The sequence below is a fragment of the Anguilla rostrata genome, chromosome 4 (assembly GCF_018555375.3).
Source record: "Anguilla rostrata isolate EN2019 chromosome 4, ASM1855537v3, whole genome shotgun sequence".
Lineage (NCBI taxonomy): Eukaryota > Metazoa > Chordata > Actinopteri > Anguilliformes > Anguillidae > Anguilla > Anguilla rostrata.
Window position 1 is genome coordinate 5,829,447 of NC_057936.1, and position 16,135 is coordinate 5,845,581.

Here is a 16,135-nt window from a genome sequence, read left to right on the forward strand (position 1 = left end):
CTCCAAGCTAAAGGTCAATTTGTAAACGAGTATTTTCCCAGCAGTGTGAATCATTTTTAAAAAATCATAAAGTGAATGATAATGAAGAGATAAAATGATAATTATGGTGTTCAACCTGCATGATTCTGACAGTTGTCAAATATTTGGAATCTACATGAACATTTCAGTCCACTGACAGGGGATTGGCAACATTGGAGTTGTATCAATGGGAAACCAATTCTGTCAAAAAGTCTTCCAATTTTTCATATTGGCAAAGAGAGGCATATTTACTTGGCCATTTAAAGATAAGCTAAATGGAAAGATTAACATACAGTTTTCAAGTTCAGGATGAAACTGACATTTTATCAGATCTATTAAGCAAGTTATAGTGGAGCTAGCAAAACAAAAATGTGGGTTACTGTGATTTGTAAGTATATCCCCACAAACCATACATACAGATACCAGCACAATATAACAGATGCTAGGCACCATAAAAGAGTTACCATGACAAACTCACATGCACAGAGCCACACTTCTACAGGCTACCACCCTCTAAAGTTAGATTACCATCTATATTGACTGTTGTGTCACTAATGTTGATGACACACTACGTTTTTTTAGGCCAAATCTAATTTAATTAAGGGGGGGGGTCAGACTGGGTTCACACAGTGTGTGTGACGTATAAGTGTGTTCTACAGCAGCGCTGATGGGTTTGGGATCGTGGCGGGAGCCCAGTAACTCACCCTCTTCGCCCACACCCTCATCATGTAGTTGTAGGTGGAGACGGTGAGCAGCTTGCGGCGGGACAGGTGGTGGTGGTGGCTGAGCAGGCAGCGCTGGGCGCGGTCCACGTCGCCGATGTACATGCAGGCCTCCAGGAAGCAGCGCACGTTGGCCTGGGCGTCGCCGTAGCGACTGCAGTCCCGGTCCTTGGCCAGCTGCTCGCCGGCGCCGCCGGTGGCGGCCGAGGTGTACTCGTTGAGCTGCCGGTCCAGCTCCTCCAGCTCGGCCAGGGTCTCCTCCTCGTCCTTGGGCCGGGAGCGGGCGTGACGGGGGGAGGAGGAGGAGGCGTGGCGGGAGGAGGAGGCGGAGGCGGAGGCGGAGGCGGCGTGGCGGGAGGAAGAGGAGGAGGAGGAGGCGGTCCGGCCCTTAGGAAGCTCCTGATTCGGGTCTTTCTTGCGGGGAGGGCCGGGCCTCGGCGGGTCCGCCTTCGTCGGGGGTTTGCTCAGTTTAGAGGCCGAGATGGTCTTCATCGACGTGCCCGGGAGGTGTAGGCCCTTGGCCTTCGCGGGGTTCTGCTGGTTCTTCTGCTGGTGGTGCAGGAGCCTCTTCGCCTTGCTCGTCTTCTCCCGGTTCAGCTTCTCGAACCAGCGGCTCGGGTTGCCCGATTTTTGGGGCGAGGGGTCAGGACCCCCTCCCTTCCTGCCGGTCGGACCCTTCTTTGGGGTTACGTCTTTCCCAGCCTGGGAGAACTTGACAACCTGCACCTTTGAGTGCTTGACGTCTAGAAAAACGTCCGATTGCAGCTGCTGGATCCGGGCTTCCAGCACTGAGGGCGGAGAAGACAGACAAGAGACAGGCGAGCTCACGTCTACTTTTAAACACAGAAACAGCACTATTCCCTGAACGGTACAGATGATGAACAGCAGCACAAAACAGCAGCGCAGGACAGCAACGCGTGGGTGGATTATACGTAGAACAATACTGTCAATCAGAGTATAAGGCTCAATAAAATAAGCTTTGAGTTCATATAGAAGAGCTATGTATTGGGTCACTTTTTTATGTGCATGTCACTTATATATATCACATTAAGGTGCTCATCATAAAGCATAAGCCTGAAGTTAAACACTGGATCTTCAAAACACAAGTATCATCGTTTAAAACAAGTACGCAGTCATTTCCCCCTTGCGAGTCTTTATGTATTATATCAGAAGGACGTCTGATGATGCATTGAATAAACTTGATCACCATTTAAAACTGTTCATAAAAACAACTCGGTAATTTTAAGAATCCTCGCTTCCATGAGGCCACTAGACACAACGGAGGACTACAGTTAGCACCGTACCGTCCAGGAGGTGAGACTGTTCCCATAATCTTTTCTTGCCATCCTCTTTCTTTGGTATAACGGTCGAATAATTTCTCCGGTATGCTGCCCAGGGGCTTTCTGGGAATTGAAATGAAAAATTCAGGATTCAAAACGATGGATTTTTCTGAATGAATTGCATCAAACTTCGTCGCAAACTTTACCAGCATTATGATTAGGAAGCTAGTTAGCCATCTTAAATGATTTCATAATACACAACAAAAGGTATTAACACAATTAGCAAGTTACGTCCCACGTAATTTATAAAACGTGCCTGGTAGTTAACTGTATAAAGGGGATCAATCACACACTGAATTTTACATTTTCATGCCAGCCAGGCAGACCACGCTGGCTAAACTGATGTCAAGTTCAGGTGAATCTGCAGCCACTCTTAAGCAACACATAGCACAGGCTACTTACCAGATATTCGCCTGTGACAGTCATTCCGTATCCTGACACAGGCGTGGCATTGATCGGAATAGAATGTATTCCTCAAGTTTGTTTCGAATAAAATGCGAGCAGTCCGACACCTAGGAAAGGCACAAAGTCTCAACAGGGACATGTTGACATTAAAGTCCAGCGCATGCTACCGCGCTATTACTCGCACACAAGGGGCTGCCATTTTGCGCCAGGCAAGACTGTGCGAACACAGAGAACGGAGCGCAGGTTCAGCTAGATGAACACAGATACATTCAACTTTGTCGTGTGTTCCGTTTTGTCTCTGCTAGGGGAGTTTCGTTACACAAGCAAGCGAATTTTGCAGCAGAAGTGCGATCAGTGACATACGAATATATGGCTATGTATGCCCTGTTCGACTTTTAGAAATATCTTCAAAGGACTGTAGCTCACACATGCACAATGACATTTACTTTTTATGATACCTCTTCCGGTAATTGTCTGTTTTTCTACAGTTATTTATCTACATTTGATCTGGCTCTGATATTAACTTTATATCAGCTGTGAACTTCCTGAAAGACATGGTTGGCCACGCATGGTGGATTTGTGTTGTGTTCATGGAGAGGAGCAAATAAAGTTAATTCATGAACTGGTGTGGAAAATTGGCAATTGTTTTCGTTAAATCTTCGTTTTCAACCTACCTTGTTGTTAAATTCATACATCGTCAAAGATCCTGCTCCTTCATTAACGAAAAAAATAATGATGATGTTAAGGAAATTAGCCGCAGTTCTTTTTCAAACGAGTAGATGGCAGCACAATCGCAAAAATTAAGTCTAGTCGACCAAATCCATAAACGGTGCGTCCAATGCTATTTCGAGAAGGAAAGCGAGGATATTGCATATTGCTTCATCATTTATGTCTTTGACATCATTTATTATACCTTTTCTTCTTTTCTAACCACCTTCTCAGTGCATACAGTGTTAAGAACATGTAGTTGAACTTAATTTATTCTACCTACAATATTGACTTTATTTTGATATTGCCTTAATTAGCCTCTGAAAAGAACAGGAACAATGCAGACTTTGCAGTACTGTCATCTAGTGGCAATTGTTCGTATTGCAGCTCAACCATCCCAACAGTTGTGCCTCCAGGTGGAGCTAGAGAAGCCAGTTATTGCTGTGATTATAGATTTGACTCATTGGCAAATCTCATACACTTGACGAAGGCATGCCCACGACTATAAAGTGGCCCATCTCCTGCATTGGGGGGACTTGCTCTGTTCCTTGTTAGATTCTGTTTAGTGGTGTATGGGTTTTTAGGTTTTCATTCCATTTGTATGATCTTGCAGGTTGCAGTTGGACAGGCATTGTTTGTTTTCTCTTCTTGTACCTTTTTATTTCTGCTAGGTAAGGTCAGAGTACAAGCCTACAGAAGACTCACCTTTAATTTTCTGGGAGGAAAGTTGCTTTATTTTCCAGATAAGATTAGTAGTTACCTCAAGCCCTGCACCGTCGTATCCTATGTCACTGTAACATGCTAGCGTAGGAATGTTTGTATGTACTTTCTTTTGATGTCCTTTTGTCTGGCAATAAACATAGTCTACTTCCTGTTTGAAACTTTTGCTCTCTGGTATTGGTTCCTGATTGTTGTGGTGTAGTTGTGCTGTGTCTGGGATATTTGTACTTCTGGAGAGTTGCTGGTTGGAATTCATGCATATAAGTTTATGATTTTGACAGAGTAAATGTGTATGTATTCTTTGGGGACATCAGACAACAAAACGAGCACCCTGAAAGGTAAAAGGCTGTACACAGCTACACTCAAGGACAATGCCTGTTCTTGAGGCGTGTGCATCTTTTCAGGGGGTGTCCTCAGGTATCCTCTGTGATACCTGGATTAAGAACATCCTTTCGGTTTTGTTGGGACTCTGTTGTGGCGGAGACCAGCTTGCGCCAGAGCTGAGATGAAAGTGTGCACGTCACCTGTTGCCGAGCGACACGGGCGCGGCCGCACCGGCGGTCACTTGAACCGAACCGTTTGAAGCGGCACAGTCATGGTTTTGGCAGGATACCGGTTTCCTGCGGTCGAGGGTGGCCTTTGTGAAACAGAAATGTTTGCTCGGGACAGGTTCCGATTCCCATTACTTCACAAGTGTTGAAAACTAGAAATACTGTCACAGTACAGGTATTGTGTTTGATGTAATTCTAGCCTCTATTCATGCAGTCCACTTATTCATGAACTTTGAGTTTTTTTTTTTAACAGTTTCACAAACATAGTAGCATACTATGAGTTCATCTATTTATCTGTCTTTATGACGTGAACTTAAGAGTGGCATTTATTTGACATTAGTGCCGATTTAAACTACTACGGCTTCTCTGTGTGTGTGTGTGCGTGTGTGCATGTGTGCGTGTGTGTTCAGAATTATGCTGAGACGATTAAATTTTATGAATGGTGCTCCCTGATAGCATACACCCCACAGATATGCCCACACCCTCATCATAATAATCCAAAACAAATCCGTTAATATATAGATCTTGACCATGTTTTATACCAAACAGTGAAAAACGGAAAGACAAGTTAGAAGACATAATCTTTGGGGAGGCTAGAAACGATGAAGTTCATCGCATCTGTACGCCCAGAAACATTATCATATGATAGAAAAATTAAAACAAAGTTTTAAAAATATGTTTTTGGCCTTAAATAGGATATAATGGATTTTTAAAATACAATTTCTTTATTCATCAGTTGAGATGAAAGTGTTATTATGTGAACGTAATGTTTTCATTTAGTATTCGTTTTACAATGAGCTGAAAACTGAAAAGCTCCACAGATGCTCCACATGATGCAATGCATAGTGCACAAGTGACTACGTAAATATTAAAACAAAGTGTAAATATTAAAACGAACGTTTCAGCCGATGAAACTGCAATAAAAGAAAAAAAAACATACCGGTACATAACGAGCCTTCAGACTGAACCATTAGCAGCATACACAAGCGTTTCTGAGCCCAGTGTGAACACGCGTGCGATCCCCTGCTCGTGAGAAAGCCTTGTCCGAGTCTGACTCGCGTAACGTTTTTTTTCTTTCTTTTTTCCTGCTGTTATCATAAAGTGGTGACCTTTAACACGCAGGAGACAGGCCAGAGGTGTGAAGTGCCGTGGCTGAGCTGTTGGCTTTAACGAGACAGCAGCCGGCCTCATTAGGAGACAGAGCGAGGGGCGGCAAGCTACGTAGCGTTTCGCTTTTCTCGCCGAAAAAAGGAAGCCTTGCGTGGACCCGGACATGTTTTCGGTTATCCCCCCCCCCCCCCCCCTTGTCTGAATAATGACAAAAAGGACGCCTCAGTAAACACGCAGTGAAATTTTTTTTCCATTACGGTTTAATGAAGGGCCGCTGGAAATTAGAGATGATCTGAGCGTGCTTATCACAAATAACTACACGGCTCTCATTATATGAACCTGCTTAGGGGTAAGTGAGCCAACGCGAAGCTAATAAAATGTACAAAAACCACCAGGCTGAAATGCACTCACACTGTTTTTCTCACTCACTCGTTTTTTTTTTTTTTTTTTTGAGTGAATTTTTTTTGTGAGAAGCGAATGTTGAAATGTGTGAGCGCACTGTTTTGATAGCTGTTTGCTTGGTTTGGCAATATACAGTTATAATGCTTAGAGGCCAGACCTGAGTCAAATATTTTTGGAAACTTTTGACACTTTAGATGCTGGTGAACTATGAAGACACTTCTTCAGATCCCCGAGAATGACCTGCCAAAACGTGAAATCAAGTGAAAGACTCTTGAAATCTCAATATTAAAAAATATATATATTTATTAGTAATATTAAATAATAATAAAAAGGCACTTGGCCTGAAGGAATTTTTCCAGTTGACCTCTAAAAGACCAGTAGGAGGCGCCCTTTGTCCTTGAAGCTAAATCCTGGTCAAGGTCATCCTGAATCATGTCTCATCTCACGACCTATTCTATGTCTTATGGCTATTGTAGAGGTAGACTTTTTTTTTCTTCAGTTCTGGCATAGAAGAATGGTACTCCATCATCCCAGCATTAAAAACAATGAAATAACACAGCTACATACAAACAAACAAAAAAGCTTTATTTCTAATAGCAATGATCTGCTAGTGATACAAGTAGAAAAGAAATGAATTTAATAATTTATGTGATTGGCTAGAAAAAGAAGAAGCAGAAATGCCCTCACGGGTCTGACTGAAAAAGAGGAAATCGAAACAGGAGGCGGCAGTTTATGGGCCAGGAGTCACGCCGCGGGCGCGTCGGTCGGGAAAACCAGGGGGCTTGTAAACTGAACCGTGGCCGGATCAGCGCCCGGGCGGGGCCCTAAAATGTCACCCTTTTAAAACGAGCCACTTAACCCCCCCCCCCCCCAACTCCCCCCCCCCTGAGTTAAGGGTGTGTGCCCCGACTGATAAGCGATGCGGCGTGGAGCGCGTGCGTCGGTACTAACCTCCCTGCCCCCCCCCCCCCTCCCCTCCCTCGGTGGTGCTGATCTCCGCTGGCGGTGGGTGTCGGTTGCCGAGTCGCTGTTGTTAGGTGCGGATCGGGGGGGGCGGGGGTGGGGGGGGTGGGTGTTTGTCAGTTATGGTTCGCCGGCGACGGCCCCGTTTGATGTGGCCCTCTCTCTCTGTGCGTCTGTCGGTGGCTGCCTCTCCGCCGGGCCGGCGCGGTGTGACAGCCACTGCCGGGTGACTGGCTCTCAATGTGTGGCCCCACAAAAGGAGAGAGGAGGACAGCCGTTCACCCCTCCCCGATAATAGACGGGGGCTCGGGAGCGCCGAGCGGACGAGGCCCCCCTCGCACCCTTTCATCGTCCGGGATGTCCCGCCGCACCTTCGTGGAGGCTACTTATTTATTTTACAGATGGAGGCTATTTAAAAATAAATAAATTAATAAATAAAACTTCACCTGGGACAGGAGACTTGAGAAAGATGTTTTTTTAAATTGTGACTGTGACTGTGTTGGTTGTTTTTTTTTTGTGTTTCAACTTTTTTTCAAATTTTTTTTTTGCTGGTGTCTTCTTCAAAAACTGTGGGTCATGCTCCAAAGATAAGATAGGTGATTGTGTGTAAACAAAAGCAAAAAAAAGTGTATAAAAGTATGTGTGCGTGTGTACGTGAAACTTGTGCAACATCACTCTGGAGTAGCGCTGGACCCTGCAATTTCCCATTTGGAACACATGTCTGAAAAAATATTGATCTACTGTATATCAGCATATATCAATTATTTAACAAATGTGCAATATGCTAGACAATAAGTAGGATCAGATCTCAGTCTACCGGTCCACCAAGGTATAAGCCAAAATTTTCATTTGTTGATGGAAAAAATTATTTACAAAAATGATTAAGAGTTAAAGGATGCTCATGGAAAAAAGGGAGAAAATGCTCATAATTTTGGAGGTTTATCATGAATACAGCAATGGGAACTGATAGGCAATCTACTCATTTTTAGTGTAATATTTGAAATTATTAGCATTTGTTGCTCATGGAACCCTGATAGGAAGTTATTAGTGCGCGGTTTTAAGGTTATACTCACAGGCTGTGTTATATCAAAGACCACTCACATTTAAAAAAATAATAATTTAAAAAAATAGAATGGAAAATATGTCATATATCAGGAATGAAATTGGACTGCGTCATGGCTATGATTTGTACCCAGGTATGGGCAGGCTGAATAAAGCCTTTAAGCTAATTATACCGTGATACAGACGTGGATTAAAATCAACGTAAACAATTTTGTTTTTCCAAAAATTAAAACATCTGCTGTTGCTCACTGTGGGAAAGCTCGGACCAGTAAGACGATCCAGCATCACAGCGCAGAGCCTCGCAGGCCTGCGGTTCACAATACAAACTCATCCACAGTGGCTTTATTAAATATTTAGAATTGTTTGACTTAAGTTCTGTTGTTATTGTTATTATTGTTTTTCACCACTCAACATCTATGTCCTTTGTTGTGCTCGTGCACTTTAAAAAACTGATGGTGTCCTTGAGAAAACAGAAGAAAACGATGTTCCCTCATCCAGCGTGTCTCGACTTTAAACGCTTGCTCTTTTGCTGAACCTGTAAACGCGTGTAATTCCCTTCGTCCGCGTGCGGGGTAGTTCATTCTGCTGAATATCCTATTTATGACCGTGCGATAATGGCCTTGAACATTGCATGGCTGTGTGAGGCACGGCTCAGAAGAGGGTTGTCCGTGCTGCCGTAACCTGGTTTCGGTTTCGGGACCTCATTCTCTTTGTATCACATTTATCCAGTGAGGTCAGATGATTTACAGCGCTTGCATGATACGACTCCTGGGCTATAACTGGCTAGAGCAATAGAACGGTTGTGAAGTCTGGAATGAAGTTGTTATGCTTGGAATGGTTAACTAATCACACGCTACGCGGCCGAGCGGAACGGTCAAACGTAGTTCACTCGCACTGCTACGCCTTTAGATCGGGACAATAAACTGTATTCCGAAATACGTGAACTCAGTTCAGTACAGTTTAATGTATCGTTCTAAAACCATTTATTGATGAAAGAAATATGCAGTAGCACTGTTGCATAGCTCACAAAAAGTGATATGTCACTTATGCGTGGCGGTTCAGGACTGGGTGCCACAAATGGCTTCCAAACACGCCTATCATCGACCCAAAACAAAACAAAAAAATAAAAAGTAAATCAAAGCACTTAGCTTGGAACGTGCAGAAGTAAGTCTGAAAAAGCGAGAGCGCGTTTGAACTGCGTTCCCGATAGACTGGGCGCCCCGGAACTGCGCTCAAACGAAACGTTACAGAGCACGCTCAGGATCTGGACCGCCTTATCGCTTCGTTGTAACGTATCTCCCCGGAGATCAGTGGTGTCCGGCTGGGGCCCGCATGCAAGGATGCAGACCGGCGCGGACATTCCTCAGAACTCCACGGTCCATCAGATAGGCGACCCGTTTTATCGCTGGACAGTCACAATGGACAATGGTCACGCAGCGGGAAATGCAAACTCGCTCACAGGCTGTCGCTCAGAGGTGCATATGGCGGCCCGTTCACTTCCTGTACGAGCTCGTGAATGTTTACGCGGCCAACCAGGTGCGCGAGATGCAAAGGTATCGGCAACATCTGGCTAGCGGACAGGAAGTCTAAAATTGGAAACAGGTTAATGTGGCGAGTTGCCGAACTTCCGTTCTCAGAATAGAAATGGTTTATGATAGTCATGTGGCCATTAAAGGATTTGTGAAACTGGGTCTGCTCCTTTATTTGGGGGGGGGGGAAATTGGCTCGGGAACTAGTTTTTAACCCCCCCCCCAAAACAAAAATTAAAATAATGGAATGATAAAGGAAAAGAGCGATAAAAGAAAAACAAACAGGTGCATGGAGGGAAAATCACAGCTGTAAGAGCAGAAAGGAAAGAGAGATGAGGAGAGAAGAGAGAGAGAGAGAGAGAGAGAGAAAGAGGGAGGGATTCAGTGAGTTAGCGAGCGAGAGAGAAAGAGAGAGAAAACAATTAATAATAGGAGCTATTACGGAGAGGGATCTCTAAGAGGGAGGTCGAATTTCAGGCCCTTTGAAGACTTTGATGGTACAAAACAGACCTCATTATGGAGATATTATCTCCATTCATACACTTGCAGAGCCGTTCGGGTCCCTGCTGGGACAGATTAGGTTCCTGCGCTCGCGAACATCCCCCTCGACCGCCACACTCGCGAAGAGTTCTCAGCTCAGGGTGGGGCCTGCCGGAGAGAGAGAGAGAGAGAGAGAGAGAACAGGGGATACGGGAGACGGCTGAAACCCTCTCTGAGGGAGGGGGCCGCTGCTGGGGGGGGGGGGGAGGTGTTTAGACTCCCAACTAGCAGACTTTCTTTTAATCTGTAGAGCCCCTGTTGTTTCGTAGCAGAGAGATCCCCCTCCACCGCCCCCTCCCCCACACCTCCCAGGTATAAACCTGCATTGATCCGGCGAAAGGGATCTGCGATTTTCTTACTGTGAAAAAATAAGTTATCGAAAAAGTTTGCGCTTCTAAAAAAAAAAAAAAAACCTTTATATGTTTAATATCTTTAATAGCAAGCGCTTGTTATATGCACACCGAAAGGAGACACCAGATGCAATGTAATTCTGTATACCCACTAACGGGCTCAACAGCTTAAGTTGTAGCCGGCTTTAAAATACTTTCACTCGCTGGAACAGTGTGTGCCGATCTGTTGTCGAGAATTGTTTTGTCGTCGGGGAATGAGCGAGCTGATAACGATGGCCTCTCGTTCGCCTGTTTTTCGCTCGAGCGCTGGAATTACTTAATTGATAGCAACACCGTTGAATAATTGAGAAGCCGACTGTAATAAAAGGCCAGCAGTGGAATGGATACCGGCTCCCACCCTCCGCTCAGCAACCGAGCATCTGCATTTGGGAGACGATAAAGAAATCTTTCACCACATCTAACGTTCCAGACGGACATAAAAATCTTTGCTGTTGACCCCCAGGGCGGGCAGATTTTTGAAGCGGGCGAGCGAACCCAACATTGTGCGCGATTGTGTGAGTTTAATTACAGTCCGTTTCAAAGGAAAGGGGGAAACCGGAACTTCCTACGGGGGTCGTGTGAGAACCAGCAGGGCTGCAGATCGGCGGTGGGACGTTGAAAAGTTTCCTTTCACAAGAAAGGAAATAAAAAAAAAAAACAAAGACAAGACTTCTGTCCTGTCAAAAAAATAGAAGAAATCACAACAATCTGTCCTGTTATTTTCCGGCTAAGCTTGTGGTTGAGCCAAATTTTCTGATCAGTTAAAGCTTCACTAAATTAGTCACTCTTCCAAACTCATTTTCACAGTGCTCCAGTGACCTTTAACCTTGTCTCAAACCAAATGACATTTACCTATGCATAACATTATTTTATTTCTTATAAATGATTGCATATTTTGTACACACGTACATGCATGCGCATACACGTACACACACGCACACACACACACACGCGCATGCACACATACACACACACACTTTTTCACTTTTATTCCATTTTACTCTTACCCAACAACAATTACCCAACCAGTCTGTGAACACTCAGCTGTCCTAAGAATTACTTCCTTTTGAAAAAAAAAAAAAAAAGAAAATATGGAGAAACAAGTTTTATTGAACGCTAATAAAAAACACAACGAGAATATGTTGTTCCTTTCCTCTTCCCATTGTGACATTGCAGACCAGCAGTGGCACATACATTTTTCGGACTCAGTCGCAGAGTCAGAAGTGCGTGTTCCCCCCTTGAGCAGGAAGCAGGAAGTGACTGCACAGGTTCACCTTTGACCTGGAAGCAAATATGGGACCTCTGCGGTTGGGTTTAAGTGGAGGGCGAAGGCGCTGCGATCTTCACTGGCAGATAAAGGGGGAAAGGGAGAGCTTTGATGAGCTGCACCCAGACAATATAATAGCCGGTACCAGAAGATAGACAGGAATGGCTTGCGAGAAATGGGAGGGGGAGGGGGGGCATGGGGGGGGGGTGTTGAAGGAGTGGAGCAGGCCTGAGGATCAGGTGGGTTTTATGACAGGGGGAATGGGGGGGGGGCAGTTTCTGGGAGCTGTTAAAAGAGCCTGTGCCCTCTCTCATTGGTTAGCAACACCCCACTAAACACACATCCACCGCCAAATCCTCTGAACTCCTCGGTCCTGCATATCACAGGAGCCTGGACCTTCTCAGGGAAGATAAGAATGCTGCTTACAGCGAGTCTGCTGCAAACCACAGGCTCTGTGAGATTACCTTTGTTCGATTCCCTTCCTTCCACTCTATCAGAGGAAGCTGGCATTGACCTGATACTCACGCACAGCCTTGCTGTTCAATAGCAAGCGCCTTTTTTTTTTTTGCTTGGAAGAAGAAAAGTCTGATCACACAGCTCTGGATGTTTAAATACAAGGAGACCACACACCTGCCGTGAAACTCCTCTTTAGACTACTACACTAGTGCTAATTCGACCTCAGACGAAACAAGATGGAGGAACGTTTGGAGATCGCTTCGGGATTTATTGAAAGCATTCCCATGCGGCTCGGCGTCTGTTCTCGATAAAAAAAAACAGCGCGCGCCGTCCGTCCCACCAAACCCTCACAGACCGAGAGCACGTGAGCGTAGGGGTCCTGCACCTCGCCGCCCCGAAAAAGGTGTTCTGCATTACGTTGCCAACGGAAACCCTGGTTACGCAGGTGTCTGGGAAGAGCTGACCCACTTCTAGTCAGGTACGGGGCCATTGTTTCAGACATCTTAATGAGAAGCAGGGGCTAAAAACCAAACATGACCCCCCCATCCACCCTTCTACTCCAAAGTGTTTGTTACAGGTGTCAGTAGCCACCCTACCCCAACCCCCCTCCCCCACTCTTAATCGCAATTCATACCAGGAATGTCTCTGTCTTATTTGTCCTGTGGATGCGATTAAAAGCGCCTGCCACCGCCATCCGAACACCGGCAAAACCAAACTGCCGGATTCGATGCTTCCGGCCCAGCGGCGAGGCGCGCGCGGCAGCAAACGGCGGCGGTGGCAGCGACGCTAAACGAAGTGAACATTAGTCCGCCGGTCCCTCTCGTGGAAGAGCGGTAAAGGAAACCATAAAGAAGGAGGAGGAGGAGGAGGAGGAGGAGGAGGGGCTGGGTGTGGGGGCGCGAGCCCAGAAGAGCGGCTTCTTTTTCTTTTTCATTTATATTCACAAATAATTATGAATGATTTAGGCCCCGCCCCCCCCTCTCCTTTCAAGCCCAGCCCAGGAGAAAGAAGGAGACGCAGCAGAGCGGCGTGGCGGCGGCTGCAGCGGCGCAGGAGAGAGCTCCCATTCAGATACCGCTTCACTGCCACACACCAGCAGGCACGCACACACGCGCTCTCTCTCTCTCCCCTTCTCCCTCTCTGTCTCTCTCTCTCTCTCTAACACCACGCACACCATACCTCTCTCTCTCTCTCTCTCTCTCTCGCGCGCTCTCTCTCCCTCTCTCCCTGTCTCTCTCTCTCTCATAGACACACACGCACACACACATACACTCTCTCTCTCTCTCTCTCGCGCTGTCTCTCCCTCTCTCCCTGTCTCTCTCTCTCCCTCATAGACACACACGCGCGCGCACACACACACACTCTCTCTCGCTCTCTCTCTCTCTCTCTCTTTCATTGAGCTCATTCACAGCTAGGCAGCCACCCTGTGCAGCCTCGGCGCAGTTGGAGAGAGAACTTTGCAAGGTGTAAGTGTCAAAGGGGAGAACTCCGCTGTCGCAGCTGGAAGACGGGAAAGTCAAGTTAGGAAACAAGAAGAAGACAATTTCACAAGACCATTTAATTTAATAAAAAAACATCAGTTTTTCTTTTTTTGTTTGGTCTTTTGCTTTTCTTTTTTTTAATCTTATTTTTTAAATTTTTTTCAAATGGAATTACAAACAAATAATTTCCAAGAAGAACAGTGCCGGACAAAGTGAAGAGAGAGAAGGGGTAACGGAGAGAAAGAGGGAGAAGCCTGCTAGTGAGTTTTCAGTGCGCACTGAAGAAGAGGAGAGCACTGCAGCCCCTTCAGAGTAAAAGCGCTGACCTCTTCCATCCCCGAGCTTCCAGGCTTTTCAGTGAGCAGCAGCCACAGAAGGAACAGCAGCAGAAGGAGCAGCGGCAAGAGCAGCAGCAGCAGCACCATGCCCTATGCGTGTCTCAGCCGCACCCCGGGCGTCTGACCCACCATGTGCACATGGGCACTGCCCGCCGCCGCCCGTCTCCGTCCTGACCGCGCCCCCGGCCCCGCCCGCCCCGCCCTGCCGCCGCCGCCCCCTCTCTCCGCCCGCCTGGCACGCTGCGTCGCCCTGCTCCTGCTGGCCGGTGCGGCCTTAGGGGGGTGCCCGCCGCCGGGGGCGCCCGGTCCCGGGGCCGGGGGCGGGGGCGGGGGCGGAGGGCGCGAGCCCCTGCGGGCGCTGCCCGGGGGCGCGGGCGGCGCCAACTGCTCCTGGACGCTGGAGCGCCACGCCCGCAGCTACAACCACCTGGAGGGCGACGTGCGCCTGCGCAGGCTCTACTCCGCCAACAAGTTCTTCCTCTGCATCGACAAGACGGGCAAGGTGGACGGGACCCGGCGGAAGAACTTCGCCGACAGTGAGTACCCCCTTTCCCCCACCCCCCCACCCCCAACTTCCGCGTCACGCGGTGACGGGCAGCCTGCGATGGCGTGCCTCCTCCTCCTCCTCCTCCTCCTCTCCGTTTTATGGCAGCACCGGTCTTATCTTTTTTTTTTTTTACGGCTGTTGTCGTACAGGTTACAGCCCTTTCCCCTCTGATTCAGCCTTTTGCTCGTGTGTGTGTCTGTGTGTGTGAGTGCGCGTGTGTGTGTGTGTGTGTGTGTGTGTGTGAGTGTTCCGTGTGGGTGACGGGCGTTGCTAGGCGTGCCATCGAATACCCAGAGCGCAGCCCACCTCACGGGAACCCCTGGATTCTGTTTACAGGAAAGCTGAGCTGGAGAAAGACATCGTGCATCGGTTGGCCATGTAAATTGGGTCGGAGGGGGTCGGAGGGGGGGGCGTAGCAGATTAAGTTTCGCCGGGGATTAACTTGTCAAAACTAAGTTGAAAGTCCTCCGTTCGTAATGGGCCGGCGTGGCCATGAAACATTCCCCCGTTGCACTGCTAATTTGTAGACCGCTGACAATTCCATCTGGAAATTTCCACCGTTTAATTGATACGAATCGAGTCGGCTTCTGTTCTGGATCATCCTCTCGGCGGCTCTGTGATCGTTCGCCGAGGCCGTTATGTGAAACATGCGTGAAACCGACGTGTAATTTCTGGGTCGCCCGGTGTCACGCGGTGAAATGACAGGTGCACAGTGTACATCGGTTCAGGGCTTAAATTATTGTAGGCAGCCAGAGCTACTGAGAGTTACTGAAACTTTTCTGCCCCCCCCCCGTTCAAAGTATAAAAACAGGCAGATTAATCTATCCTAAATATAGCTGTCATCGTGCGTCTTCTGTGCGTCGCCCGCAAATCGATGCCCTTACCGTCTGGTGCACTCGTCAACACCGCCCCCGCCCCCCTGACAACCCGGCCTCTCAGTGCTTTCAGTGTTTCTGAGGAGTTCTGGGAAGGAGGGACGACGGTTCGGGGGGGTCCTCCACACTGACAGGGCTTAAAAAGTTAGCGGGAGGGTTGGATTGGGGTGGGGGGTGGGGGGGGGGGGTCGAGGGGGGTTATTGAAGGTTTTGGCGACGGTCGCTGAACCGTACGGGGACCACACCCCCCCCCTGCGTGCGGTTGAGGGGTCGACGCGTTCACCCGCCGTGCGCCTCCATCGGACGCACGGGTGAGCCGCCACGTGTGCGCTCTCCCGCCAGCGGCGCTCTGGAGCACGCACTGCTGTCTCCGGTCAGCCGTCGCCGCGCAGACGCGTATCGGCTGGGGTGTGGGGTCATACTGCGCGGACCCACACCGACGCACGGACCCGGATGCACAAATATGTACGTTGACCAGAGCTAGCATTGACGTGAATGTTGCTGTTCTTCAGACAAACTGGCCTTCATTTATTTTTTTAACCTGGTGTGAAATTTAAACAAATGCTAGTCTGCATACAGAGAGAAAGCAGACTAAACCTTGACTTTTCTTGTTTACCTCTCTTTGAGCCATGCTTTTTTTCTTTCTTTATGAAGAAGTTGGCAAACCAGAGGAGCTCACAGATAGTACTTCAGCTGAGGTGGTTTTCAAAGC

At 47.6% G+C, this 16,135-nt stretch overlaps 2 protein-coding genes across 2 annotated transcripts in view; one reads left to right on the forward strand and one right to left on the reverse strand.

Moving 5' to 3' along the window:
• Positions 1 to 2,742, reverse strand: part of polrmt (polymerase (RNA) mitochondrial (DNA directed)) — a 62,634-nt gene extending 59,892 nt beyond the window's left edge. Inside the window, exons 1-3 of the mRNA XM_064330244.1 lie at positions 2,483 to 2,742; positions 2,045 to 2,143; positions 723 to 1,528 (exon numbers count right to left, since the gene is read on the reverse strand). Of these exons, the coding sequence (XP_064186314.1) occupies positions 723 to 1,528; positions 2,045 to 2,143; positions 2,483 to 2,624 (1,047 nt within the window). The 5' untranslated portion in view covers positions 2,625 to 2,742. The remainder of the gene's footprint in view (positions 1 to 722; positions 1,529 to 2,044; positions 2,144 to 2,482) is intronic.
• Positions 2,743 to 13,367: 10,625 nt separating this feature from the next.
• The window catches only part of fgf22 (fibroblast growth factor 22), a 33,764-nt gene continuing 30,996 nt past the window's right edge, over positions 13,368 to 16,135 (forward strand). Inside the window, exon 1 of the mRNA XM_064330248.1 lies at positions 13,368 to 14,537. Coding sequence (XP_064186318.1) covers positions 14,132 to 14,537 — 406 coding nt within the window. The 5' untranslated portion in view covers positions 13,368 to 14,131. The remainder of the gene's footprint in view (positions 14,538 to 16,135) is intronic.